Raw genomic sequence first — 27192 nt, 5'->3', positions numbered from 1 at the left:
AGAAACCATCTAGAAGAAAAAAACTTTATTTCGGAAAATGTATATGTCGGTAACCTCGACCCTGCGGTGATGACAATGCCTTTCAGGGGGACACGGTGCGGTACAAGGATGTCACCAATCGGCAAGTCGCAGCACCAACATTTCTGGTTAATAGGAACACAGCACTATAGGCACAGGCAGCGTGCTCGTTGATATGCTCCCAGTGCAACAACGGCCACGCTGATTGCGTCAAATTCTGTCTTCATATCAATCGGAAGTGCTGGTGATGCGACCAGCCGATTCGCGACGTCCATATAGCGCATAGTGTTTCCCCGAAAGGTAGTGTCATCACTATTGGATGGAGATTAACGACATATACTCGTTTCGAAATAAAGATTTTTTTAGCTTATAGATAGTTTCAATGTGATCCTGAATAAATACATCACTAGAGTGTCAAAATAATCAATTCATAATAAAAAAATCTATTATAATTCTTTCATTAGTTCATTATAAAAAAATTAACTATCCACATTATGGTTATATCTACTACAATCACATGTTTTGTCTACACTCATTCTAAAAATTTCTACTATCCACATGCTCATCATAATCTAAAAATAAAAAATGTGCTACGGTCATTTGTAATATATAGAAAATAATTGAAAAATATGTCTATAAATTTTTCATATTCAACCTAGCCAATAAACCTACTCCCACATTCAAGTCATCGGTTCTATATATCTCAAATCATTGCATAAATCAAAGAAATCATACTCATCATCACTATTTCTAAAAGTCACAAATTTCTCTAACTATAGAGCATAAAACGAAGAATAAAGACTATCAATGAAGAGAGGATGAAGTTGCAAACCTTTGGCGTACTTGGATAACTAGAACACTCACTAAAACTAGAACAAATGCATGGCGGCAACTCTCTAAGGGAAGAACAACCCCAAGCTCGAGCTTCTCTGGTGAAATGGCACTGGCTCGGGCTCGGGGAGGAAGAAGGGTGCCAATTTATAGTGGGCACATTAGTACCGGCTGGTGGCTCCAGCCGGTACTAACGCGCCACATTTAGTACCGGCTGGAGCCACCAGCCGGTACTAAATTTCCTCGCGGCAGTTTAGTACCAGCTGGTGGTTCCAGCCGGTACTAAACTGTGACTAGCTATCGGTGGTGGATGTCAGAGCCTGTTGGTGGCGGACTTTGGTACCGGCTGGAGCCACCAGCCGGTACTAATAGGCTCCCAGGGCCACTGTTCCTTTGGCCCGGTACTAAATTTGCACGTTAGTACCGGCCAAAGCCGTGACAGGTACTAACGGCCGCGGACGAATGTGCGTTTTTTTAGTAGTGTCATCTTCACAAGAGTAGAATGCTATTGGTGGGGGAAAGTTGGTAGGCATTATTTTCTTTATGGGATAGCAGTTGGCTTGTTCAGCTATACGCTGGAGCATTTTGTTCTAGGTAGCACCTGGATGATGTGTTCACCTTGGTAAGTTTTGAGAGGATTGCACGCTGGAGCTGCTTTAGAGCAGAGCTAATGGTTTCACCAGCAGCCGGCTAAATGCTGGCTAATGGAAGTGCCAATAGCCAGCATATATATATATATATATATATATATATATATATATATATATATATATATATATATATATATATATATATATATATATATATATATATATATATATATATAATAGGTTGGCTATTAGATTGGCTAAGAGAAAAGTAGTAATAATGATAAAGTATTTAATTGCTGCATATGCATACGATCAGCTGTGGTATACATCTTTGTGGTCATTCACCAAGCAACAAAATAAGAATGATCATCCAGTCACTAGCCATACCAAAAGCATACTTTGTTAAACTTCTTGATAACAGGTTATGTTGAAACAAACAGTGCACACATAACCTGATGGCATATGGTACCATGACACCAATATTTAAGCATTACAGAAGTTTTGTGAATAAAACATTAAGCCAAAAAGGTTTCCGGCATACAAGCCACTGATTAATGATCTAAACGACGACTAAACGACAACAAAGGCACCATAAAGGCTGGATCCTCAGTAGAGCAGAGCAGCCAAATCATTTCCATCCAGTCAGGAGCAGCACTGCAAGTTAAGAAGCACTAACATTATATGTTGAGTTCAGTATAAACAGGTTCAATTAATTAAGGGAACAATCATCACGCCATAACAAATTGTATTTGAGAAAGCTTACCTGCAAGTAGCACAAGCAGCAATTGTCACGCCGTGAAGAAGTCCTGAAATAAAACATGTCTTAATTATATCATGGTCATGCTTGCTATTTGAAAAATAAGGAAACAAAAACATGCAGTAGTACTCTACCATGATTAATTATGATGGCTGTTTCTAAATTAAACCTTTGCCATATGTGCTCGATGAGATCATTTTTCAGTTGGATATGCTGCGGACGAGAATGGAGAGTAGCTTTTCTACGCAGCACATCAGTGAAGCACAAATTGCCACCAACATTCACTTCGGGAGGTAGAGCACATGATGCCCCTGGAATCTCATTTAAGTCAGTATGGATGGTCGCCTCTTCTTTCTCATCTTCCACTATCATATTGTGGAGAATCACACAGGCTAACATGACCCTCCCAACACTCTTGCCCTTCCACAGCCGTGCTGGCCGACAAACAATGGTAAAACGTGACTGCAGTACTCCAAAAGCACGCTCCACATCTTTCCTTACCCCTTCTTGCTGCCTGGCAAAAACCTTATGCTTCTCGGTTTGGGGTACTGGTATAGTTTTCCCCATCCTAGGACAATCAGAACCATTGGTGCCATCACCAACACTGATGGGCTGTGCTGAATTGCCACTACTCACATGCTGTGCATGATCATGCCTAGGTGTATTCTTAGTCAAAAAAATTAAGCATACCACCAGGTGGGATAGAATCCCCTCCCCTGATCAAGACAAGATAACATTAAATCATTATAACAAAATTACAAGAGGACATCAATGTTTAGACACAAAAATTCTTCAAAATTTAACCAACCAAAATTAATCAACAAATCCTCTTCACTGGAACTAACTAAGAGCATCTCCAAGAGTTTGGCAAATCGAGTTGCCATCTTTGATTTTTTGGCAAAAACATTAAAAATACTCCTCCAACAGTTTGGCAAAAGACTTGGCAATTTTTGACAACTTGGGAAAAACCAGCCTCCAGCGCGTAAATATACGCGCGTGGCGCGCGGTTGGCATCGTGGTTTGTAGTCAAGTGGGAGGGTGAAAAAAGAAATAAATAACAGAGAAGGGTTCCTGATTTAAGTTTTCAAGAGGTGGAAGGACATAAATATAATTTTGTTTATCTCTCAGGGTTCCTGATGTAAGTTAGATCTGGATTTGACAAGTGAATTTTGCCAAACTATTGGAGATAAGCTATTTTTTTACTTGGCATATCTTTTTAAAAGTTGGCAAAACACAAGATATGCCAAGTAAAATATGGCAAACTCTTGGAGATGCTCTAACATACTTCACTTCATACACAAGTGACCAAAATCGACCAACTAAGAGTACAGGAATCACTTACCAAGCTTGCAGTTCAGAGTCTTCCATATCAGCGGATGAAGGAGGTGCCCACCAAGGGCCTTGAGCTGATGAACCAGCCATGCCTGGTTGCTGTAGCCCAGGAATCCAGTATGGAGTGGAGGGGGGCGCCATGGATTGCTGTGGATATGGAGGGCCCCAAGCACCAGAGGCAAACATGGAAGGGGTGGTCGTCGGTGGAACAAGCTGAGCATCTGCTGGCTAAGTATCACCGATACGCGATACGCCGATACGGGTATGGCGATATCGGTGATACGGCGATTTTCAAAAAATAAGGATACGCCGATACGGCAAGTATATATATTTTTAAAAACGTACATTGCCAAATAATTCGTAAGAACGAAATAGATAATAAATATTACATTTCCAAAGAGCTAACATACGTAGCAAATGTTCAAATTCAACCAAAAATAGCTAAATGATTAGTTCAACCTGGATGGGCCTACGTTAATGGGCTTCCGATGCTCTTTCAAATGAGGTGTTATTGGCCCAAAAGTATCGGACGGAGTATTGGGAATTAAATCTTTTATTTTTAAATCATAATTTTTCGATACTTCCCGATACTCTTATCGGGCCGTATCGGGGCGTATCGCCGTATCGGGCTGTATCGGATACGGGTACGGCACCCATTTTAAAGTATCGGTGATTCATAGCCTGCTAGGGGAGGAACAGACCGAGCGGGTTGAAACTTCTTGAGCCCCAAGCGACGGGATCTCCATTGGCGCCGGCGCGGAGGTCCTCTTGGATGGCCGCGGCATCTCGCAGGGAAGAGGGCAGGCGATGGCTCTTTTACCTAGGGTTTGGACAGGTAATTTGGGATGAACCGGCTTGGAGATTTGATGAATAAATCGAAGGAAGATAGATTTGGTGCGACGATTTGCCGCGAGGGAGGCTGTTTTGGCGGGAGGATGAGTGCAGATTGGAGCAAGGGATGCGGGAGGAGCAAGCGAGGCGGGAGGAGCAGGGGATTGGGAGGAAAAAGGAGTCGCCTATTTAATCGCCATCGGCGGGCGCGGGGTGGGTGACTGGATCTCGGTTCCGGCGCCTGTGTCGAGCGATTCACGAAAGGCCGGCTTGATTATCTCTCTCGTTTTCTCGCCCCTCCACATCGATTTTTTCCTACGTGGCTTGTTGTTTCGCCAGCTGACTCGGCGTCAGCGGCGGATCCAGCAGGGGGGCTAGGGGGGCTCCAGCCCCCCTAACCTCCTCTAATTACACGTAAAACACTGTAGCAAAAACATCAAATCATCATTAAATTTTCACACAAATCAACATCTCCATTGTTTCAGCCCCCCTTGTCTCTCATCCTGCATCCACCACTGCTCGGCGTCATTATACTTGCTCTTAGAGCAGGCTAATGAGCACGCCCGCTGCCGGCATCTAGAGCGGTAATTTGGCACCCGAGCTGGTGGTGGGCCCATTAACATTTAATGTAAAAGAATGATTTCAGCAAATAGCAATTGGGTTGGCGCGTCCCGATTGGTCTTCGCTGGCACGAGACGAGCGCGTGGTGAGACACTCATCCCATTCTCTCTCTTCGTGTTTTTCTGATCCACATCACATTTCATCCCCATCTCGCTCATCATTAATATTGCTCTTAGGCTGCGTTTAGTTCTCAAAATAATTTGCGAAGTATCCGTCACATCGAATTTTCGAACACATGCATAGAGTATTAAATGCAGTTGAAACAAATAACTAATTACATAGTCTAACTGATTTCTACGAGATGAATCTAATGATACTAATTAATCCATGATTGAATATTAATTATTAAATAACAACGAAATGTGCCACAATAGCCAAATTCAATTTTTTTCACCAACTAAACACCCCCTTAGGAGAGAAATTAAGGACAGGATTTGCGTGGCAAGGGAGGGGGGAATCCCACCCTGGATTAAATCCACCGGGGATTGAGCCCATGCCGAAGAAACAAGGCCTCCATGCATGCATGGGTCTCCTCCCCCTGGCGACTGGGTCCCAGCTCCCACCCACCGATAGGTCATTCAAACGGTCAGCTGCTGTCCTCGCCGGAACGCCCGCTTCACCCGCGGGCCCCACCTTCCCGAACCCAAGGAGCCACTCGGCGCCACGACAAAAATACAACCCAGTAAATGCCACGCGCAGTCGACACGCGCCTGCGGCCTCCACTGACATGCGGCCCCTCCGCGCGCCTCACCAGTGCCACGTGGCTCCCCCGCCCCGCGCAACGGCTCGCCGCACGGCACGGAGCAACCCGTTCACACCCACACTTACACGCGGGCCCGGCCCCAACCTCGCATGCCGCGGCCCACCCGTCAGTAAGCCGCACCCGCCGCGGCCGCATCGGGAGGGCCTGGCCGCTCCCACCTCGCCCCGCTGCGGCGCCTGCAATCCCCAGTTCCCCACCCCACCCAAAACCCCTGTTCCCCCCAAAACCCCCGTCGATCCCCACCCACAATGGCCGCCGCCGGCCGACGCACGCCGGTGACCCCGCGCCGGTGCCGGCGCCGGGGAGACCGCTGGAGCAAGTCCCCGCGGCGGCCGGCGCCGGCGTCCCCGCCGCCCCCCGGGCCGGACCCGCCCGCGCCGCTCCCCGCGGGGGCCGCGGTCGAGGTCCGCGTCGACGACCTCGGCTTCCACGGCTCCTGGTTCGAGGCCACGGTCGCGGGGTTCGCCCCCGCGCGCGGGCCGCGGACCCCGGCGCGCTACGCCGTCACGTACGCGCACCTCCTCGCCGACGACGGCAGCGGCGTGCTCCGGGAGCACTTCGCGCCCACCCACGTCCGCCCGCGCCCGCCGCCGCCGGACGACGCCTTCCCGCCGCGGTTCCGCGCCGGCGACATCGTCGAGGCGTTCCACAACGACGGCTGGTGGTCGGGCCTCGTCTTCGCCGCGCCGGACTCCCCGGACCCCGGCGCCGTCGTCACCGTCGCGTTCCCCGTCACCCGCGAGGTCATCCGGTTCCCGCCCCGCCTCGTCCGCCCGCGCCGCGACTACGTCGATGGGGGCTGGGTCCCCTCGCGGGTCGCCATGGCGGTCCGCCCCAGGCGGGCGCTCAGGGTCTACGCGGTCGGGGACAAGGTCGAGGTCCGGAGGGACCGGGACGCGTACGGCTACTCCTGGTTCCCCGCCGTGGTCACCAGGGTCGTCGACGACCTCAGCTACGTCGTCGAGTACTTCGATATGGAGGAGGAAGGGGACGGCGGCCCGGAGAAGGCCACCGAATACCTGCACTGGAGCTTCATCAGGCCGGCCGTCGAGCATGTGCCCCGGGAGAGCGAGTTCCGGTTGGCGCCTGGCGCTGCCGTTGAGGCGTACTGCGATGGGGCGTGGTCGCCGGGATTGGTGCGTAGGGTCGTCGGGGACGGTGAGTATGAGGTCAGCATCGTTGGGAAGAAGGCGGAGCTGCTGGTGACCAAGGTTGTTGAATTGCTAAAGCCGCAGTACAAGTGGAATGGCAAGCAATGGAAGATCGTCACTGCTAAGGTAATGCACTGAATCCATTTCCTGTATCTGTCCTTTCTAGCTCATTGACGATTGTCTGCTATTTTGGTCTTCTGAGATACCAAAAGATATACTGCACGAGGCCATCTGCATGTGTGGATTGTGTTGAATTTGGTTGTACCTGAGGTCATTGATTCGCCTCTCCCTTCAAATTCATTATCTATTGATCTTTATTCATTGTATTTTGGTCTCTGGTTTGTTAAACCTTTATCCACTGCGGTCGAAATTTGCACCTAAACAGTAAGGAAGTGTGTTTTTTGTACTACCTATACTATTGAGTGAGAATATCTGTCAGCTAATATCTGTGACGTTTTGTTGAATAAGTGCATTTTGAATTTTGTTCTCTCTACCTTGCCTAATGTAAATACCGCTAAAAGTAGTGGACCATTTTATTATTTTAACAATCTGTTATGCATACTTGACTGTTTTCCTCTGATTCATCAAACCATAAGCCAGGCATGGTTTAAATTTTGATCCTGGTTATTAAAACGACATTTAAACGTCGTGAAAACGACGTTTTCACGAGAAAACGTTCTTGTGAAATCGACGTTTAAACGATAAAACGTCCATCGTTTTGTTAAAATCTACCCTCTATTCGTTTCGTCGTTTTATCGTTTTAATAACCCTGATTTTGATGTTGATCTACAGCCGTGATCTGGTCCTACCAACATGTTTGATGTAAATCTTTCTCTTTCAACAAAAAATTTCTACAATTGCCTCATTTGTTTAGATTTGTTTAGGGTTATTGTGGTTCCTTGAATCCCAATTATTGGCTGTAAATATATGGTGTTTTCTCCAAAAGAAATTCAAGGAAAACAAGCAGAAAAAGCCCTTTCTGTTGTGATCATCGTTTTTGTGGATGTTGGCTAAAATAGTAAAATGTGAAGTGTGACTGTGTGAGTGCTAACTTTTGCAATAGTATTGCTGAAATCTATGTTACACAGATGCCAGTATGGCTATCGGTTACGATAAGTATCGGATATGCGGATACACACTTTCCCAAAAAACACCAATACAGGATACAGCTAGGATAATTGATACTTATATATAAATATCACATAGATATTCAGCAACATAGTAGCAGTTGCCTAAGGCCAGTAGGCCACAATTAGAGAATAAATAAATTGAGTTCAAAGACAGCCAGATACATCATACTGGAAAATGGAAAGAAAGACATCAAGCCACTAATTGATAAAAAGATACAAAAGAAAGGCAAGAGAGCAGCAAGACTCCTAGTCTTCTTCCATCACAGGGTTCTCCATATCATCGCTCACGCTCTCGTCCCCATCTTCAAGAGACACTTTCCATCAGGGGTTCTTCTAAAAGCACAACGTGATTACACAAGGGGTTCTTCTTCAGTTGCTGCTCATCTAGTTCTATTGCAGCACGTTCATCATTCTGTGCCATCTCGTACTACCAAAACAGCAAAAGAAAGGAGAAGAGGGGGCTTCGGTTCAGACCTAGGTTCAAACTTCAGAGAACTAGAGCAGAAGGCGCAAAACATGGCGAGGGGTAGCTGTCCAGTGAAGAACTTACTTGTTTTTAAGGGAGGGTCTCGCTGGTGGCCGATTTCTGCCATGGAAGGAGCTCGCCGGCGGCTGGCGGCCACCGGATCTAGGGGCGACAGGAGCAGGTCGGGAGGTCGAGCGTGAGGAACACGAGCTTGAGATTGCGGCAGCTGCTGGTAGGTCACGGAGGGGAACAGTAGTAGTCTCAAGTCTGGTCTGGGGTGGGCTAATTGGGCTTGCCACTGCGGCCGTATCCCATCTGGCCCAAATGTGTCGGATACACGTATCCAAACCAATACATATTTGATTTTTTTGGATACAGCTGGATGCGTATCTGGGGTGTATCCGTGTCCGTAACGTGTCGAATACTTGATACGCCACCCCCTAGGAGTATCCGTGTAACACAGGCTGCAATGATATTCCCTTTAGTCTTATTCCGCTATCCTTTTGTTTCATGCGGGGTCCCTGAAGTTATCTTGGGTACTCGGTTGGTGCTAGTGATTAATTAGTTGTACTCTTTATTTAAGAGCATTGGACAAAGTATTTCAAACATTCTTTTGAACAATTGATTCCTTGAATGTTTGCTGTTGAGGTCCTTTGTAGCAAAGGATTGTATTTAAAAATCATATGAAATTTTGTATGGAATAGCTTCCATTTAAATCTTGAAGAAACTCCAATATGGGGTCGAACCTTCTGAAAAATTTTCTTGTGTAAACCTCTCTACTGAAGTTGTTGTATGTTCTCTACCTTCATCCAAATCGTGTTGTATTCTATTTTCTTTTCTTTTTTTCATTTTGCACATGTATTGACACCAAATCTAGCTTTATCCATATTCCTGGCCCAAAAGCATTGGGGAATGAGGGTGTCATTGACATTGATTTTGAAGATGTAAATAAAAATTGCATTTCAAACTACACTAGAAGAGTCATCCTTTTCTAGACTTGTAGTTTGGTTCTCTTGCTCACCCTTTCCTAGCCTTGCCTAGCAAGGTTAGAGGACAAGCAAGCATGTTTGGTTGCTTTGCTTCTTTTAAATTTGGGCAAGGATTTCCTTGCTTGCAAGGTTGTTCATGCCTAACCTTGCCAAGCGGGGCTAGTGGGCAAGGTTGGGCTAGACAACCAATAAAAAAAAAGCTCAGCCCGCGAGGGGCTAGCTCCCCCCCCCCCCCCCGAGTGAAAGCTCTCTCATGCAGACTGAGAAAATCCCTAAACCCTTGCCCTACCCATACACTGGGAACCATAACCTGTGTGAGTTAGGCTGGCTCTTGACCATGTGCTTTGGTGTGGGACAGATGTGGGGATTTTTTAACCCCATCATGAAATTCGCTCCCATGGGGAGTTGAACCATGACCTGAGGAGGTGCTATTCAAAGTTCAGCTAGGCGCTAGGTGGAATCTAGGCGCTGACCCATTGCCTAGCGCCTAGTCGGGAGTACTCGTTCCTAGGCGCTCCTAGGCGTTTTCCTAGGCGTTTCACAAATACACGTATATACACGTATTACCTCACAAAAAAAGAAAACAAATAGAAGACTACAGCTATACAGATGCATAGAAAGGCCCATAAAAACAGCCCAGCCCACCTTATCCACCTTAAAGTTGGCCCAGCCCCACCTTATCCACCTTATCCCTCGTCTCCTCCCACCCCGACGCCGCCGTTCGCCCGCGCCTGCTGCCGCCCGCGCACCCGACGGCCGCCCGCGCCCGCACACGCCCGCGCGAGCGCCCACCGCCGCCCGCAACTCCTCCTCCCCCACCAGCAACCTCCGCCAGGCGCTCCTCCACCTCCACCGGCGCCGCCTAGCGCCCAGAGCGCCGACTACCCCCATAGTCGAGGCGATGGGCTTCGCCTAGCGACTAATCGCGCCTAGTCGCCGCCTAGGCGCTGCCTAGCCGAACTATGGTGCTACTAGAGTCCTCTAACCAACTCAGCTAGAGGCCCGTTCGCGACAAGACAACCAATCATACTTGTCTCTTCCCAAAATATAAGTCTATTTGACTTGAGACATGAATTAGCATAGGTGGTGCAAAGATTTGCCCGTCAATAATTGTTATTACATTACATGGTGGTTGTCTTGTTTACTCTATTAATTAGGTGTGTTCATATAGGGCCAATCCAAGTAGATGAGGTAAAAGGGTGCTTTTGAGTTGTTGGACTTGCATCTGTTGCACTGTGAAAAGAGCTCGATGGACTTATATTCGGGATTGGAGAAGCACTACTTCATAGATTGAAAGCATTCTTTGTAACAATATGCATATTTGGTAATTTAAAGAAAACAATCTTGGTACCATCATGATATAAAAAATATTTATTCTCTTAGACGAATTGAGAGAGCCTTCTTGATAATTCAGTTGAGGGCCCACAGTTTGTTGGGGCTTGCCCTTGTTAGTTTTATTGCCAATGTATCCTATTAGGGTTATTTAGTTCCTTAATTGTTTCACTGTACATATGATTACCCATGGATATTCTTGACATATAAATTCGGCATAGGTAAAACAGTTAGTTTTGAACCCTCCAGCTCTGGCCAAATGGTGTTACCTCTCTTTGCCTTTGTGCTTGTGCCTTTGTTACCTGACCTATTTATGAACTGTAGAATTGTTATGTGGGTTACGGGTAGGAAGGAGTTTCTGGCACATGATTAAGTTCAGGGATGCTGTTTTGTCTGGTTTGCATGTTGCTGATTGGGTGGGTGGTTGTTCATCCTGACATCGTAGTTGCTATTAAATCAACATCATATTAAGAAACTATGTGGAATACAAATCTTTGATGCAACTTTTAGTTATATATCTATTGCTATAAATGCATATAATTTGACTAATTGTTAGTAAAAATTGTGAAGTTTGATTTTTTACCTAATCCGAATATACCCTATGAGAAATTGTGGTGTTATCGATCATTAATACTGAAAAGGTAATTCATTTGAACTCATGTTATGGTTTCTTAGAACATGTTATCTTAATCCTAGAACATGTTTCAACAAGGATATTCATTATTTGAGACAGGTTTCCTAGCATTATGCATTTCGTGTATAGCTAGTTTCTAAGAAGTTTGTTTAACCACTGTCATGCCATATAATGTATGTAGCACATTGCTAAAGAATAACTCTTTGACTTTTGATCATATCAATATAACAGCTTATCCGTCAACTTTCATGATCCATTATGATTTCTAAATTGTTCCTTGTACAGAGACGGGCTAACTTGAGGCGGCGGTCTATGCTTGGACAAAATTTAAGCTCACCTGTTGATGTGTCATCAAGTTGTGATGACTATAATCATGATCCTGAATCTTCTGGAACCAAAAGTTCAAGGAAAGAATTGCAGCATGCTGTATTAGCTGAAAATTCAGAACATGCTTCAGTCTCTGAGATGGACACTCCTTTATCTGCTTTATGCAAATCACCAGAAAGAAACCATTCTGGTTCTCAGCTGTCTGAAAAGAATAGTCTTCAAGTGATTTCAGCGCCAATTAATGGCCTTTTTGCTCCAGGACAGTCAACACCACAAAATGAATCAATACCAAATAGTACCAGAGAAACAGTGAACAATGAAGAAATCCTATCTGAGATGATGGATTCTGATGGTCATCTTAATGCAAGTGGTGAAGCCTATGATATGCTTTCTATTGCAGAGCTAAGAAAGAAAATGGCTTCAGTTCGCAGAAATAGTTCTGTCCAACCCACACGGAAAAAGGTGCTAGCTGTCAAGTCATTGAAGGTGAAGAAAGGCATATCAAAGAGTAAAGGGGGCAAAACACACCCTATTCAAGAATTTCAGGGAAAAAATGATGCATCAGATAACGTTTGTTCCCTTCACTATGTTTCATAGTTGGATAACAATGCGTCCATAGCATTTATAATTTATGTTCATGTTGATCATTTTTACTGGTGCAGATTCAGTTGAAGGGAAACATCAATTTCTCAAACAAGGACATTGTCTGTGCTTTGAGTGTCTCTGTGGAAGGCCAAACCACTAAAACACTGGATAGATGGGTACAAACTTGTGATGTGTTAAAACTTGTGATTGGCTTTTATAGCGTCTTCTTTCCATACTCATATTCATGTTTGTGTTCTGTTCTGTTTGTCAATCATTATTAAGGTGACAAGACAGATTAATAGGGGTTCAAGTACAAAGGCGCTTGCTTATAAGAAATGTAAGTATTTTTTTCTGACACAGATTCATCTTTAAGGTGTTCATTAAAATCTAAAAATGGTTGTACAATCTGCAGTGGCTAAAAGGAAAGGGCGCAGAGATCTGTGTAATCCACTTAGCTCACTGGATGTGACTAGTAACGTCGGGCTGAGAGGAAGCGAGAAAGTGCCAGGGTCAATGAAAGAATCTCCCTTAGCAGTAAGGAGATACTTTATGAACTAATACTTATATTAGCTATCAGCTTCTCACCCTGGTAATCTCATTCTCAGGAGCAGCTTGACAAAACTTTGGAGAATACGATGAATGTAACTGAATTTTCAGATCAGGACATGTTTCCGATGATACCTCCTGGCTTTGAATCAATGCATGATGGAAAAGGTATGAACAATTAAACTTTACCCAAGGTTAAATGTTAATAGTTATTGAAGGCATAGATCAAAATAGCCGATTTATGATTAATGATGGGATTCTGTGGGTAGGTGTTGACATACATGGTAGTCTGGTGGAGGAAGAGCCGCTTTCTATGATCAACAACATCAGCCAAGCGAATATAAATGCTGATGCATGCATAGACCATGCTACTACCCAGGTAGCTAAAAGCAGCTATCTTATGGTGACATCTATCCTATCTGTTGATCATCCAGTTCAAGAGGCTGGCAGGAAGGTGGATGAGAGATCAACCCTAACACGTGTTCAGAATGCCGGCAGTTCAGTGCGCACCATGGACAATTCTCCATTAAGGAGCTGTTCTGCTTCTGGGAGTTCTATGCCTTCTCACTTGACTGTCTCTCAGGGTCACCAGCTTCCGTTCATTAAGAAGTCAGATATGTGGCATTTAGTTGAAGCAAGTGATGTGTTTAAGGAGCTACCACAACAACCGCATTTCCTTCCACTCCGAGAACTTCCACCAGCAATGCGTGAAGTAACAGCATTAGGTCTAATGTTTGCGTTTGCAGAAGTAGTGAGGGATGTAAAGAAAGCTAGCAAAGACCATGACATAGAATGGTATGAGGACAAGATCAGTACACTGAGTCATTTTGAGGGAAATGGATTTGACGTCCAGTGTTTACGGAGAACCCTGACTGAATTGCTCCACATCAAATCTAATTGCACCAGTTATCTCGGAGAAGTACACAAGCTGAAAGCACAGATTGTGGGGAAGAGAGATTCCAATTCCCGAGTTGATGCACTGCTTGATGAAAAGGATAGAGCTATAGCTGAGCTGGAGCAGAAACTTGGGCGCCTTCGCCAGGAATCACAGAAGATCGCGAAGGACAAAGAACATGGAGAAGTGGAGCTCTTCAGACTCCAAGCGGAACATAGCAGGTTTGTGGAGGCATGCAATGATGCGGAGCAAGAGTTCCACAACACCTTGGCTCAGATCAACCAAAAGAAGCTTACCTGATGCATGCATGAGCTTTGGAAAGCCTCGATGCTTCTAACTTAACATTCTGTTGACTCATGCTTCAGTGCTGTAGGTCCTAATGGTAATCCAAGTATCGTTCAGCTTTGAGTGACCTATCTATGGTCGCTTGGTACCCGCATATGTATCTGTAAGCTGCTCGTGATGGCTGACTTAGGAAACCTGATGAAATGTCGACTATTTATATTTCCTAATAATTGTACTAAACTTGATGGTGGACCGCCTCCTCCCCGGATCCGCCGCCGGCGCCTGCTTCTTGCGCCGCGGGCGCGTGGAGTTCTTGAGCCGCTTCGCCGGCGTCTCGTGTGGTGGCGCCGGTCGTCGCGTCACCGGCGTCTCCCTGCCGGGCCTCAACGTCTCCAACGCCCTTCGCCGACGTTTGTGCCGCCCTGCCGTCCCTAGCCACGCTGTCCCTGCCGGAGAACTTGCTCGCGGGCGGCATTGTGGGTGTCGTCGCGTGCGCCGCGCTCCAGGAGCTCACCCTCGCGTTCAACGGCTTCGACAGCGCGATCCCGGACCTCTCGCCGCTCACCAAGCTCCGCAACCTCAACGTCTCCTCAATGTCTGAATTTACATTATTTCCATTCCCAGCTTCTCAACCAAGAGCTCAAGATACACATAAAGGCAAACAACATAACAGATCTCGGAGGACATGATTTCCTTTGTTCCTGTATTAATTTTTTTTTGGTTCCTGTCTAAATGAGGCCATCTGTAATTCAGTTAGAATCTTAGCATTTCGAACAAACTCCTGCATTCAAAACATAACTCTGGCTCTACCAAAAAAGGGCCTTGTGGCCATACATTCAGTGATCAGACAACTTGGCCAGCAAAGCTGGTGTTCAGAGCTCTGTTGGAGCTAAGTTTGCATGTGGAGCCTGAAGTTAATGTGAGTTGATCTGAATGTATACAGTTTTTGTGAGATGAATTACTGAAATGTGTTACAGTGCTGGAATGTTTGGTTATGAAAGCCATGCTCAATGCTGAAATGATGCTGAACTTCTCATGCCATTTTTCAGAATTAATATGTTCGGATTTCTGTCTGCCATTTTTCAGAATGAAACTGAATGTTCAGTACTATTTTGTTCAGTTGCACATATGTATATTGGAGTTCTGTCCAGCTTGTTAATAGGTCAGCTTTTGTTCATGCTGGATACAGGTAAAGTAAGAGTGTTGTTCAGCTTGTTCATGCTGGATACAACTTTTGTTCTATTGGATACAGCTTTTGTTCTATTGGAGTTCTGTTCAGCTGTTCATTTGACACAATAGCAAGAGTGCTGATTAGATGTTATCTGAATTTTGGAGAGAGATCATACTGGACAGGCTTATTTATATATGATGCATGTTCCTGATTGACACTGTCAAATGATCCAGATCATAGATGAGTGTGGGATACATCAAGTTAGGTTGTGTAAATGTATAGACAGACATGTTAATGTTGTATTTCTGTCAAATGAACAAACTCCTGCATTCAGAACATAACTCTGGCTCTACCAAAAAAGGGCCTTGTGGCCGTATATTCAAAATACTAAATACAGATGATCTATTTATCTCAAGTCATATATTTGTATTCTGTTGTTGCTTTATACAAATTACAGACAAAGTAGAAGAAAAACATGCTCTGTAGTAAGCTGAGACAGATGATCTATTCATCTCAATCCTTGACGTCTGCTACACCTTCTGGAGGCTCCTCAAGAACTTAGCATTTGCCTTGCTGTGGCACCGTCTACAATCATGAGAGCAAACCTGCAATTGTAGACATTCTGATGAGAAATTGGAACAACATATGACCATTAATGTTTTTATTCCTAGTTAAAAAGCATAGCAGGGCTAGTAGAAGTCAGATAACTTGATGCTACTTCAGAAAGCCAAGAAATTAAAGCCTGACAATCTCCATACCAACGAATATAGTGACATATATATGCAAGATTCAATTTTTTTTCCACCTCAAGATTGGTTGTGCGAGGAGAGATATAAATTATCATCTAGTACAAAATAAGTTTATAAATCCTAATACGAGCGAGAGCATCTTCTGAACCATGAACAACCACACATCAATACGGCAGAAAGGAAGCAGCATCCGAATCCGAAATCGATAGCTACTGCAGGAAGCAAGTAGTTGTTCAGAGTTCATTCCGCACCCCATGGGGGACTCCGAGCGAGCAGGAACTCACCTGGAGCCGCCTCACGAGGCGAAGTCGAAGCGGAAGAGAGGCGGAGCCGGAGATGTAGGTCGGCGAGCAGTCACAGCGGCGGCGGCGCGGCGATGGGAGGAGAGCGAGTCGAGCAGGTAGAGTAGCGCCCAGAGGTCGGCCGGGCGCGACCGGGCGGAGAGCTTGGAGTGGAGGTCGGCGAAGGCGAGCGCGTCGTCGGGGCGGCCGGAGGCGGCGAGCCGGCGCTTGATGGACTCCGCTAGCGCGTGCTCGTCGGGGGGCCAGTGCTCCTCCTGGCGCGAGGGCGGCGGCAACCGGACGACGAGCGGGCGGCGGGCGCCGGCGGGGTGGCGGGCGCCGGCGGCGCGGGGTAGGGTAGGAGCGAGTGGGAGAGGTGGGTGGGGTGATGAGGGAATGACAGGTGGGGCTTTCATGTCGGTTGAAAAAATGGAAGTCCAATTTACTCAGTCTGCTGGAGTGTAGGTCCATAGTTGGATGAGTAAAATTTAGAAGTGGGTTTTAAATGAGCATTTGCTCATCTAAATTTAGAAGCCCCATTGGAGTTGCTCTAATGATTCTGATGCTTCTTGATATCCTTGCAACCTGGGTCACTTAGGGTTTATTTGGATGGAGTCTTGGAGTAGCTGCCTGAGCCAGGCAACATATCCAGGCCATCGATTTCCTCAGCCTGGGGCTGGATGAAGCTGCCTGGTGGGCAAGCTGCCTGCCAGGCTGCAACCAAACAAGCCCTTAGTTCTTGCTATCTCATGCCTTGTTTCGCCTTTGGTTAGTTTTCGTTGATTCTTGCTGAATTATAGCTTTTTCGGAAGAAAATTTCTGAGCTACTGATGCTAGCGCTTGCACTATCCAAATTCAAAGAAGTCTGGCCATTCTCGCATAAAAGTTCCGTCACCTTTTTATCCCTGCTACTTGATTTTTTTTCTCCTGAATTCCTACACTTTATTTCCCCCGCTGTCTTCCCTTCTTCGAGGACTGAAATCCAGTCCGTCCGGCTCTTTTTTTCACCAGGGCAGAGAGCAGGCGCGCGGCTGCAAAGTCGGATCTATTGAACCAACGGTTGTGGAGGGTTGTAGTGCTCTGTACTCGTTCTAACATTAAAACCAAATCACTAACATTGATCTGATCTAAATTTGCAGCTCTATTTTAGAAAATTCATAACTTTCTCATGTGAATTCGGATTGAAATAAATTCCTTATCAAAACTGTAGCTCTTGTCAGGATTTACAACTTGCCGTTGATAATTTTTTTTTGGGTTTAAACTGGTCTTGATGCCCAAAATTCCGATTTTTTTTATTTTAATCCTTTTTAATCTAATATTTTAATAATAGCCCGGCCTTATCTAAATTTCCAAAAACAAGTCATTTTGGTCGCGCCAAGTCCCGTGGCGCAACCCCCAGAAGGGTCACGCCACATGCTTCGGCGCGACCGAGCTGCCACGCTGGCATACGCGTGCCAGCGGGTCTGACGTGGTAAGGCTGAGTCACGCCACATGCTTTGGCGCGACTCAGTCGCGCCATGCGCCGTGGCGCGACACAGCCTAATACAGGCCCACCCGGCCAGCCTCCTCTTCCTCCTCCTCCCATTCTTTTTTCCTCCACTCCCCACTCGACCCGACCTCCATGGCGCTGCCCCTCCCTCTCCCCCTCTAGATCCACTCCATCCTCCACCCGATTCGAAGGGGAAACGAAAGGAAACCGATCCTTGAAGGTAACTCCTCCATTCTAACTAATTGGTTTTCCTTCATTTCACAAATTTTTTTAGGATTTGAGTTGGTTAGAATTTTTTTTTTAGGGTTTGAGTTGAAATCCCCGGCGGTGCGCTTCGACTCGCTCTCGGCCTCTCGCCGGCTGCGCTGCTGGACGGGTGCTGCATCTACCTAGGCGACTTCCACGGCGGACGCTCAAGTGGTTAATCGTGCGGCTGGAGCTCACACGCTTGCGGCTGCCCAGTCTGCCGGTTATAGGTGCCGTCGACCCCGCGCGCCTCCGCCGGTACTCCTGCCCGCCGCCGCGGCGCCGCTCCTGCCGGTCTCGCTGCCGCTGGTCTTCCAGGCCCTAGAGGTATGCGCGCACGCCTCTCGTTCCTGCCGCCCCGTGCTTCATGCTTTCTCCTCCCCGCGCTTGCACTTGCTATCACGTCCAAATAAAATCGGTAATCTTAGATTGTTGGTCTGTAGCCTTCGCACTGCTAATTTTGTGGTAGTCCGTGTAAATTGTGCTACTCCGTGGAAAATCAGAAACATAGGAGCAGCTCCTGCGTTTATGCTGCTCAGAAATTGGGCGAAGAAATGCCCAAATCGACCTAGCCTGCTATCTCCTGTTGAGATACTAGGGGCGTTGGGGAATGTAGTATCACCAATAGTCAAGGTTTTTTTTAAGGTACTTTGCATTTCGTAATAAGAACCTTAGAGTGTCTCAGAGGCGCAATCGGTCATTTTCTGGAGATGCAATTAGCAATGAGTAACGGTAAGTAAGATTTATTAGGAGCATTTCAGCTGGACTTATTTTTACTATTTTCTAATGCAATGACCTAAGATAGTAAGGCTGCATGCTTTTATTCTTGAGGTGACAAAATAATATCTGATAAATTTGAGTAGGTCTACGACATATTTATGAAAATTACCTGCTGTTAAACGTTGCTTAACATCTAAACTTAGTATAGCTGCAATGTTACTCTCTAATACTACTTTTTTTTTTATTTTGTCTTTGGCAGTGGCGATGAGTCTCTTCTCTTGAAGATGCACAAGACAGTGCTTACACTTCTTTTGGCTTCTCGACTTCTGGATCAATCTATTAGATGGTTCCGTAATTAGTATTCACCAGCATGGCTCAAAGTGACAAGTCGAGATTTAGTTATCATAGAATGCCATTAGGATCAGCTTATGTACTAGTTCAGATCGGTGGCTTTAGGAACTGCTAAAAATAAGGTAGAAGATTAGAGGAGCCATTGTAATGTATGTATGAGCATAGATGTATGAACATATTTATATGTGATTAGAGGAGGAACTATGATGCATATATGGCCTATTCTTTTTTTTTGTCAATTTTGGTCACCTATTTTTCTTTTTTTGTTGTTTTTTCATTTCTAATACTTAATGATTGTGATTAGCTATACATATGTTGAATAAATTCTCTTTGTGCCACTACTGACGATGCATCAGAGGATGCATATCCTAACTATCTGTCTCTCTTTGTGCCACTATTGATGATGCATCATGTGCATGGGAAGTCATTATCAGGACCTGTCCACAAATGGCTAATTGTTTTATTCTGTCTATATTTAAATTATAGGATTATGTAACTCAGTGCCCATATTCACTTGTTGTATGTCTGGGTGTATCTATTCAAGATTATCAGTGTGGTGTTATTTCAAGATTATCACTTGTTTTACTCTGTCTACTACTGACTATGTTTGCTTTCCAAATTGTTGTTATATTTTATTTTCATACTCTTTTCAGCTATCTGGAGTCGCACCATTTATCTTGGCGTGATTAGTTAGCAAAAATTTGACCTGAGCCAAATCTGGTCGGGGTCAAAGGTTGGCGCGACTCCTCACTGAGCCGCGCCGCTGGAAATGGCGTGACTCTTTGAAGAGTCGCGCCAAGCCACTCGGCGCGACTCGTAAAGGAGTCACGCCACGCGATAGCACTGACCAGATACTTTGGCTCAAGATACTTTGGTGCCAAGAGAAATGACCCGACTCCTTGCAAGACAAGATACTTGATTGCCCATCACAAAATTGTAGATATTACATTACCCTTTGATAGGACATTATAATATACTCAATTGCACAAAGTGTGGTCCATTACACGTCTAATAATAGTAGTACAAATACATGACCACAAAGTGCACATTACAAGTCCACTACAAGAATAATTCAATTTACAGTAGTACATGATAGATAAACAAGATCTATGTGCACCAAAAGATGCTCTCTTCTACCGCTTCCTGACGCCGTTGGGGGCCTGGAGCTGCTCTGTCCACCGCTGGTATTGTCCGAGGATGTGTTCGTCACGGGAGGGCTATGCGACGGACCTTCACCACCTGCGTCAAGAACAGATGAAGGCACAAGCTTTCAGATTCAATTCAACTGAGATAAAACCTGCATTGCCTGTGACGACCGACGAAAAGAACTCTGACATGTGCCAGTGTTTGAATATATACGAATGTGATGCTCCATCATACTGAACTTTACTATACTCCAATGGGCAATGCATAAAGGTAGTAGTAGGTAGTAGATCATACATACCAGCCCAGACAAGGATTAACCCCATAATCTCACTTTTGGCTACCTAATGACTCTACTTGCCTATCATTGCAGATGCTGATTAATTGTATGTGGTCTAGCGTCTAGCCATAGTGTAGCACCTCTGTAAAACTGCCGTGCACATCAGAGAATTCTGTAAAAGACAGCAATCAAAGCAAACTCTAGCTACCAGCCGAAAACATGAGAGCTGATGTCTCAAGGCATGAGAGTAAACGTCAACAATCTTCCCAAACCGATGAAACCAGATAACTTGGACATGACATGGAAAATTCCTACGACCTGAAGCTCATGCCATCCATCCCTGACACCACTTCTTTCAGTCATGCTATGCGTGTCCGTATCACAAATTCAGCATCAATAACAAAATGTCTACTCCTAAACAGAGGGGAGACGACCTGCTGAGAGAGAAGGGGGGCATCGGGGAGGGGCGGGCTGCATGACCGTCGGAGAGGCCCGGCGTCGGCGGCAGGGCGCGACCGGACTGGAGGTCGGTGTTGGAGGCGGGGCGGCATCGACACGAGGGGCGCGGTCGGCGCACGCCCAGCAGGGCCACGACACCCAGCGCCGACGGGAGGGGCGCTCTCCGCGCACGCACAGCAGGGCAGCAGTACCCGGCGTAGGCGGGAGAGGTGGCCTTAGCGCTAGCCAGGCAGGGCCACGGGCGGGACCCGGCAGCGACGGGAGGCGTAGGTGGCGGCGGCCGGCAGCGCCAAGGAGCCTAGCGAATTGTTGGGTCCATTTCAATTCAAGCCCTACAAAAACCCTAACCAACTCAAACCCTAAAAAATTCGTGAAATGGAGGAAAACCAATCGGTTAGAATGGAGGAGTTACCTTCAAGGATCAGTTTTCCTTTATTTCCCCTTCGAATCGGGTGGAGGATGGAGTGGATCTAGAGGGGGGAGAGGGAGGGGCGGCGCCATGGAGGTCGGGTCGAGTGGGAGTGGAGGAAAAAAGAATGGGAGGAGGAGGAAGAGGAGGCTGGTCGGGTGGGCCTGTATTAGGCTGAGTCGCGCCACGCCGCATGGCGCGACTGAGTCTTGCCACGTCAAGCCCGCTGGTATGCGTGTGCCAGCGTGGCAGCTCAGTCGCGCCGAAGAATATGGCGTGACCCTTCAGGGAGTCGTGCCACGGGACTTGGCGCGACCAAAAGGGCTAGTTCTTGGAAATTTAGATCTGGACGGGCTATTATTAAAATATTATATTAAAAAGGATTAAAATAAAAAAATTTCCAAAATTGCTGACCAACCTATTCTACTGGCCACTTGGTAGCTCTAGAGGACTGAGACTTGAGAGAATGTGAATCAGTGGCAGGATTGGCGTCCGCAGTGTGGCCGCTCGTCAAGCTGCAGCAACAGATATGGATCCAATGCCGCCTCTTGTTGCGCGGTAAAATCCACGATTTCGTTTCCAATTTCTTATTTGCGCTTGAAGGTGTGTAGCAGCAGCCTGGTGGTTGGCTTTGACCACGACATGGACATCTGAGTTGTTCTAGTTGTTGGAAAGCCCTGCTTCTTCCTTGCGGAGCCCGGCGAGGATGGGATCGATCGGACCATGGAAGCTAGGGGTGTAAATTGATGACTCTTAGGTGCATCTTCAATTTTTTTAGTTTAAAATTTTGTACTACTTCTCCAAAGTGGAATCTCATTTTGGAAAATTAATACAAATTTTGAACTAAAAAGAGTTAAAAGTGCACCTAAGAATCATCAATTTGCAGCTCTAATGGACGCCAGCCGCCGCTCATTATCCTCGATGCTAATAGCATGCTTTTGGATTATTTATAATGTCAACCAAATTCATTAGTTCACTCAAATTTATTTGCAAGCATCAATTGGCGCTACACACTTTTCGGACGGCTTGATTGATCAAATGCTCTCTGTCGCCACGCTAGATCAGTTGTCGCCACCCCACCGCCGCCACTGCCGGCATCTCAAGCCGCCGCCGGCCCCAGCCCGGCGGCGGCGCCACCGGGGGCTTGCGCGCTGATGATGCATCGCTTGCTGCAGTAGCACGACCTAGTCGAGTTGGAGCAGTAGCCGCCGATGTAGGGCCCGTCCTCCTTTTCCAGGCAGATGGTCAGGCACATCGTGTCGTCGTCGGACCTGCACTTGATCGCCGTCCTCTCGAAGCACTGTCCTGGTATACCGCCTGCAACCACAATGCAAGCAAGGAGTTTAATTATTAGCTAGTGTTAAGTGTTAACATGGAGAAATTGTGAGCTGAATGAATGAATGTTCTCCTGGCCGGTAACTCACCATGCGATAGCGCGACGGCTCCTGCAAACTCAGCACGACATGATGATGCGATGAGCAGGGCCAAGGTGAAGCAAGCGACCACTAGCTAGGTTCTTGTTGAACCACGACATGGCTGGCTATATGTGGAGGAGTGCTGGGTATGTGCCAAGAGAGCCAATGTGTTCCAGATTTATAGAGGGTTGGCAGGAGCTGGACTTCAATTCATTCTAGCTATGTCCTAGATGGAACTGCAAATCCAATTATTGGCTACCAATTTGGGTATATGGTGTGCTGTGGGGTGAGTACCTACCTTTTGGTTTTAGAAGTTAATGATTTGGACCTCTTAATATGGTGTCAAATCAATGTAGCAGAGCTATCTATACTTCCCTTATATATGTTGCAGAATCATTGATGAAGCACCTATCTTTAACCGAAGAGACAGAGACGTACTGTAACACCGCGGTGTTAATTTTGATGCTAATATCGTGTTTAATCGCTAATCATGGCTTAAGCGTGTCATTAGCGCTATTCGAGTTCGCATAGTAAATGTTGAATTAGCCGTGTTCGACCGCGTTTTTCTTCTAATCCAAGTCTCAAATCAACTTGCGCCCAAAATAAAAGTTGTAGATCTTATCATCCTCTACAACTTCTATTTTGGCCAAATTTCATGTTACTATATCAAATTTTGAGACTTGAATGGTCAAATGCGAGTCAAAAATGGTCAAAATGAATCACTGTTCATCTTCCCTGTGCACCACTGTGCTCGCCGACGCCCATACCGCGACCGGCGTGACCCCGTCGGCGACGCCACGCGTCAACCGTCGCGGCGAACCTCGGCGTCCGAACGAGCTCGCCCTTATCCACGCGCGAGCCTATCCGTTTCCCATCCCCTTCATCTTCTTCCTCGCGCAGAGGACGAGCTGAGCTGCCGCCGAGCTCTGCGCCGGCCAAACCCCGCCGCCCCCGCTTCGTTTCTTCGTGCCCCAAGCCGCGCAGCCTCGCCCCGCAACTCCTCCACCCATCCCCGAGCTCGATTGAGCCCTACGCCAACCGGATCGAGCTCCGGACCGCCGGCCGCAATTGACGTTCTCCACCGACGCTCCGCCCTCCCGTCGACGAACCACCTCCGGCCCTTCTCCGCTCGATTGGACGCCGGGAACGTGCCGCGCCGCCGCGCGCATGCCACGCTCCACCTCAGCACGGGGCCCCGCGGTGCGGCCGAGCGCCCCCACCCTGTCGGCTCGCCCTGACGCCGCCATGCCCGCCCCGCCGCCGGCCGGCCTCGCCGCCGGCGGGGAACACCCTGCGCCGCCGCCGCGCCAGCCATGGCTGGCCGCACGCGCAAGCAGGGGAGCTGGGCTGGGCTCCCTCCCACTGACGGGTGTGGCCCAGTCACCAGCCGCCCTATTTAGGTTTTCGTCTTTTTCCAAAATTATTTATTTTGGCTGAAAGCTTTGAAAATGTGTAGAAAAATATAGAAAAACGCAAAAAATGCAAACTAAATTTTGTTGGGTTGCTTAGATCAAGATCTTCAGAGGAAAAATGTTCATGCTTGTGAAATGTCAATTTTTCCCAGCTAAAATTTCGGGTTGTGCTTAAGATAGTTTATTTTGTATCGGTTGTTCGGTTTGTCTAAAAATTATGAAAAATTGGTAGTAGCTTACTCTTTGTACGTGTAGTTCACTGAAAAATGTCAGGTGCATAGCCTATGTGCATGTTTGTGGATCTAATATTGCTTTATTTTTATTCTAGGGCTAAAATAAATGTTTTCGGCTGTGTTAGAACTATGTTGTTTGTATTCAAAACTTCCGCTGTGTTAGAACTATGTTGTTTGTATTCAAAACTTTTATGTAAAACTCGTGTTGTAAATTAATTTGAGAATCTATGTATGCTTGTATCACATGTGCTCGTCTCTGTGCGAGTCTTCTAGTGCAAATGTGATCCTGGAGTATAGTAGTTTAATCGGGAATTACCCGACGGACTGCCGGATTATGCCATTTTAAGTGCATGGTAACTTGATTATTCATTAAGATGATAGTTAGCGCACTTAAGCCGGTCTAATTTAGGCGGGTCTGCTACAGCTGGCATCAGAGCTCTAAATTGCACTGGGGTGATTACCGGCGTGCTTAATTAAGTTAAGTAACTCTTACCTTGCAACGATTTCGGATTTTTTGAAAAGTTGACGCTAGATGCGCTTAGGAATAGGATAGATAGTTCGTATTCCCTAATTATGTTACATGAGTTAGATGGCATCTAAGTATCCATTTTATTCTAGCATTTTCAGCTTTTACTTTTTGTTAAACCTTACTTCGGTAACGACGCACCTACGCTAAGATAAGCAAGGTAAGCATTCTTGGTAGTTCTTTAGAATAGCCCACGTGTTTCATACGTGCGTGGGTCCCGTATGATGAGCATACGAGGCGATGAGGCTCAATTCAAACGAGCCCATCGCTATCTGCTGCCTGATATGGAGCGCGGATTTCCTACCATGTGATTGTAATCACGGTCATCTTGTAAGGCAATGTTATGAGATGTAAATATGTCATGCGGTTGGCCATGACCGTGACCCTTGGGACACATCTACCCTTGGATGTCCCGTAAGGCGAGTGTACGGGAAGTGAATACGTTGTTATGACGTATGCAGTGCTGCCCATTCAGCGTCAAATGTCTGGGTGCCATTTCTATAGTGGATGATAATGTATGTGTGAATATGTGGGAAACTGCATATGCGTTACCCATGTGGTGTAGGACACATGGGGGCCGTTCGTGAGTGCTGGCACGAAGGGTCTAGAAGTGGTTATATATACTCTGTGTTTTTTTGCAGGTAAACTAACCACGTTAAGCGCGTTGTGAATTCCTTGATCATAGGAACGACTAGTATATATAGGGAGAGTACGTATTTTTTCCACTAGTCGTCCTCGTATACCATATTTTGGTATTTATTTGGGTGAGAAATGATAGAACATGCATGCATCTTGCATCTTGCATATCCGAGTTGGTTGATCGCTTTGTTTGCTTACGGGTGCGCTTCATAAAAATTATTTTGATCGCCATGTTTTTACTATGCGTTCTTGAAAAATTTATTTATGTTGCGTTGCTAAATTTAAATCTGTTCCTTTTGAAAATTGTGGCTTACGTTAGCGGGTTGGGCGCACTCCAATGCCCTCCACACCGGCCACTTTCCTCGTCTGCTGTGGCAGATGATCAGGGCGTTTGACTACACTGAGCCCCCACAGTACTCAGGACACGAGTCTAGCTTGCTGGGCACCGAGCGCTGTCAGATGATAGTGAAGATTCTTGCTTGCCCCGCTCGCTTGGAATGGGACTCGTGGCAGCTCACTGTCTATGGTAGGAAACTGGCAGACTCCTGGGAGATCGCTGCTAGGAAGGCCATTGAGGAGTTCTCTGAGAAGCATAGTGCTGAGATCATGGATACTCCTTATAGCGTGATTCCTCTGAAGCATGAGACCACTCAGGCCTATGCAGACCGGGTGAACCGCAACTTCAATTACATGATGCCCGACTACAATGTCAGGACGGCCCTCTCGTTCAGCTACTCCTTTGGGTTGATCAGCATGTACGAGCAGCTTTGCGAGGAGAATGCGATATGGAGGAGCAAGGCTCGAGAGGTTCATATCCATGAGCAAAACATGATTGGCGCCCAGAACAAGATCAAGACCTTGAAGGCAAAGTATAGAACTAGAAAGATAAGGATTCAGGAGTTACAAGAGGAGCTAGAGAATAGGACTCAGATGGTGCAGCACCTTGAGGGGCAGCTTCAACAGGCCCATGAGTTGATTGAGGACGTCCAGGCTCAGGTGCAGGCAGTAGCACACATGGAGGCCGAGGCAGCCGAGGAGGAGGAGTCAGAAGAAGAGGAAGAAGAAGATCCGGAGGAGATTGAGGGAGTGTCTGGAGTCGAGTCTGGACCTGGGACCCCGTGAGGGCGCAGCTAGACGACGTCGTTTCTCCCCTTGCAGTGTAGCCTAACTGTAGGATAGTTGGGTAGGATGACCAACATAGTGCTCTAGGCTAACCATGGGTTGCGAATTCTTTTGTGGCTCGGTAGTTCGAGTCATGTAGGATAACCCTTCGCTAGTGTGGCGTGTAGCCGGGTCGTGTAAGACCCCTCTTTTCGTAGTGGTGTGTTGTTCGGGTCGTTTATGAACCCTTCTCTAATGTTAGTTTGTTGTTCGCAGCAGGGCTTTGGTAATGTAATGAACCTTGTTCCAGCTCAAGCAGCGTGGCTGCATAATGTAAATTGCCTCTGTTAATGATCTTCCTGGTTACTGCTTTATTTTGTTAATGTCGATAGTGTGAAACTTTATTTATGAGCTGTGCTTTGGATGTCTTCGAATCTTAAATATTGTTGAGCAATGTTTAGTATTGCGTACGCTAGAGTTACTCT

The 27192-nt window shown here is 46.5% G+C and overlaps 2 protein-coding genes and 1 long non-coding RNA gene across 3 annotated transcripts; 1 reads left to right on the top strand and 2 right to left on the bottom strand.

The window, feature by feature from the left end:
• Nucleotides 1-1817: 1817 nt before the first annotated feature.
• LOC120686946 lies at nt 1818-2939 on the bottom strand. The gene is made up of 3 exons (XM_039969142.1): nt 2331-2939; nt 2203-2245; nt 1818-2093 (listed from the first exon to the last, which is right to left on the bottom strand). The coding sequence occupies exons 1-3, from the start codon at nt 2761-2763 to the stop codon at nt 1991-1993; spliced, it is 579 nt and encodes a 192-aa protein (XP_039825076.1). The 5' UTR covers nt 2764-2939; the 3' UTR covers nt 1818-1990.
• A 3003-nt stretch (nt 2940-5942) lies between these two features.
• Nucleotides 5943-15059, top strand: LOC120686145. The gene is made up of 7 exons (XM_039968313.1): nt 5943-7020; nt 11731-12342; nt 12435-12533; nt 12640-12694; nt 12770-12891; nt 12963-13071; nt 13173-15059. The coding sequence occupies exons 1-7, from the start codon at nt 5992-5994 to the stop codon at nt 14096-14098; spliced, it is 2952 nt and encodes a 983-aa protein (XP_039824247.1). The 5' UTR covers nt 5943-5991; the 3' UTR covers nt 14099-15059.
• A 495-nt stretch (nt 15060-15554) lies between these two features.
• On the bottom strand, nt 15555-16677 carry LOC120684464. The gene is made up of 2 exons (XR_005679308.1): nt 16288-16677; nt 15555-15859 (listed from the first exon to the last, which is right to left on the bottom strand). It is a non-coding gene; the product is annotated as an uncharacterized LOC120684464 (long non-coding RNA).
• Between the last annotated feature and the right edge of the window lie 10515 nt (nt 16678-27192).

This window comes from Panicum virgatum, chromosome 8N (genome assembly GCF_016808335.1).
Source record: "Panicum virgatum strain AP13 chromosome 8N, P.virgatum_v5, whole genome shotgun sequence".
Lineage (NCBI taxonomy): Eukaryota > Viridiplantae > Streptophyta > Magnoliopsida > Poales > Poaceae > Panicum > Panicum virgatum.
This window is presented reverse-complemented; position numbering and strand designations above follow the sequence as displayed.